This window comes from Galeopterus variegatus, unplaced genomic scaffold (genome assembly GCF_000696425.1).
Source record: "Galeopterus variegatus unplaced genomic scaffold, G_variegatus-3.0.2 Scaffold909, whole genome shotgun sequence".
Taxonomy (NCBI): domain Eukaryota; kingdom Metazoa; phylum Chordata; class Mammalia; order Dermoptera; family Cynocephalidae; genus Galeopterus; species Galeopterus variegatus.
In genome coordinates this window covers 489,707-492,366 of record NW_007727020.1, presented here as the reverse complement: position 1 = coordinate 492,366, position 2,660 = coordinate 489,707, and the positions used below count along the sequence as shown (strand labels likewise).

Below are 2,660 nucleotides of genomic sequence, written 5' to 3'. Positions count from 1 at the left end.
TTTTCAGCTGCCCGCTGATCACTTCACTTGATTGTCATTACTTTGCATTCTAAAAGGCCCCAAGAGTTACTGTTAGCTTGCTTCAGTATCAGAGAAACAGGTAAGAGGGCTCTAAATATAAGGAAAAAATGTAAAGTCAAGCAGTCTCTCAACACCAAAATATATAAACACCTACAACTCTTTTCATAGAAGGTACCAAAAACATTATTAAAAAAAATAATAACTACTTTACCTTTATATGTTTTACTCCACAGCTCACCACTCTGTTTGGCTGATATGGATCCCAGGAAATATCAAAAATCTGTCCAAAAAAATTAAAAGTTGCTATGTTGATCATGTGATGTTTTCCCCTTCTTCCAGATACCAGTCCAATTGCCAAGACTCTAACCTAACACTTAGAACACAACGTTCGTTACCTGCACAGAATAAAAATGGAGGATTTGGCTCTGGAATGAGTCAGGAACTGGTAACACACACTTTATCACCTCTTGTCTACTCACTTTAGGCCTGAATAGAGAGGTTAACCACAATCACTGAGAACTGGTATCGTATTTTTAATTTTGTCCAACTAGGGTAAATAAACAAATTTTGGTGATTTAGGATAATTTTTGGATCAAATTTTCTGTATTCTCCACAGTGCTAATAAAAACTTTTTTTCAATAAAAATTAAAAGAATTATAAAATGTTTTATTTTACTAGGAAAAATTTTAATAGATAACTGCAAGGTGACACAGCCCTTGTAGTCTGCTAACACCTGGTCAGTTAGAGCATAGGCTTCTAATTAGTGTCATTACTATATTAGTGCAAAGCACTCCAGCCCAAAGCCTGTTCCCAAAGCCCACAAGACATTTCTTTAATGCTTTGATGAAAACAGTCATGTTTACTCCTTTCCTAGGAGAGGAATTTCACTGCTCAGTTCAGAGTGGAAAGGGGACGTGGAGAAGAAGGGGAGAGCTGTTTAACCTGGGAGTGCTGATGTTAAGCTAGCCATGTGGCCTAATAATAACTACAATTCCATGTGGCTGATAGTCTCTAATAATCATAGAACATAAGGCAGAGGCATTTATCTGACATTAAGCCCACCTAAAATAGTCCTTCAGGCCATCATTTTAATCTGACCCAAAAAGCATATTTTCAATTCTCCAAGGAACTGAAAACATATTCTACAGTATTGTCATTCTTTAAGAAGAGCTACCAGACAGTTTGCAGAGAGTTCTATTTCCATTTTGGAGACAGGGAAGAAAAGACTTTCTGTCAACTCAGAGAGTCAAACCACCTGCAGTGATTGTTTAAAATGCATATTTCCAGGGCCCATCTAAGATATTCTCATTTAGGGGGTCTGGAATCAAGTCCAAGCACCTGCGTTTTTAAACGGAGTTCTCGAAACTCTGATGCAGGTGGTCCATTGACCACAGACTGTGGAGTGCTACTAGAAAGGGAAAGACCAATTGTCAGGGCCAAAGTCTAGACCAGAGAAAGAAACTAGACCATTAATTTCTCATCACATAGAAGGGAGAAATTATGGACTCAGAGCACTGAACAAAAAGTACTTGATCCAAGTTTCCATTTTAGCTATTCAAGCTCAGGCAAGTCTCAGCATCTCTAACCTTAACTTCATCTACTCTAAAATGGGTAACACCACCTCAGTTTTATGAGGTCAATTAAAATAATGCATGTGAAATCATTTTGCAAGCCATAAAACACTCATCATACAAATCTAATGGATTAAATATCTTAGTCACTAAAATAATCTTGAAGATAATCTTGAAGGTAACCATAAGCAGCCAATAATTCATACGGCACCAAGGCATCAGTAATAAAGAGCAAAACGACATGTGATACAGATTATGGGGTGTGGGAAAACAACGATCTAAAGTATTTTATCAAAACACCCTTGGCTTTTAAAATTACAGACTTCTCACTAGTGTAGTGCTGCACTTTTTACAATCTACCCTTAATGAGAGTATAGCAAAGCAATAGGGCACAGTCATTGAAATCAGACAGGCAGGTTGCATGACATTCAGTAGTGTTGAAAGGAAAATTTTAGACAAATTAGGTTTAACAGACTTTAACTGAACAAAGAACTATTTGCAAATCAGCAGTCCTCAGAACCAAGAGAGGCTCAGAAAGCTCCACTCTGCAAACTGGGCAGGCAGTATTCACAGACAGAAAAAGGAAGTGATGTACAGAAACAGCTTGATTGGTTACAGCTTGGCATTTGCCTTATTTGATATGGTCTGATCAGTGGGCAGCCTGTGATTGGCTGAAACTCGGCTGCTGTGATTGGCTGAGACTCAGCTATTTGTTACAAAAGCATACTCCTAAGTTAGGCTTTCAGTTTGTTTATTTACCAAGTTAAGTTGCAGTTCCTTACATAGAGACTCAGGGTATGGAGGCAGCCTCAGGCCAGATATAGTTTAATAGTAGGAATTAAGCAACAATAAAAGCACTTTATATATAAGCCAGTGTGATTACATTAGGTTATTTTTCTAAGTAAGGACATTTTATTGGTTGAAAGTGTCCATAACTTTAGTTTACTAGGCCTAAAATTCTGACAAACAGTATATTAATTCAGGTAAGACAATATGAAATTATTCAGAAAAAAGTGGTAATTGCAGAATAACAAAATATTACATGTGAGTTTGTTCTCAGTAGAGCTA

General features: G+C 37.1%; 1 protein-coding gene across 1 annotated transcript in view; it reads right to left on the bottom strand.

Annotated features, from left to right (window-relative positions):
* LOC103590996 (echinoderm microtubule-associated protein-like 6) overlaps positions 1-2,660 on the bottom strand; it is a gene marked incomplete at its 3' end in the record, with an annotated part of 206,778 nt that overhangs the window by 92,928 nt on the left and 111,190 nt on the right. The window contains exon 4 of the mRNA XM_008573359.1: positions 233-388. Coding sequence (XP_008571581.1) covers positions 233-388 — 156 coding nt within the window. The remainder of the gene's footprint in view (positions 1-232; positions 389-2,660) is intronic.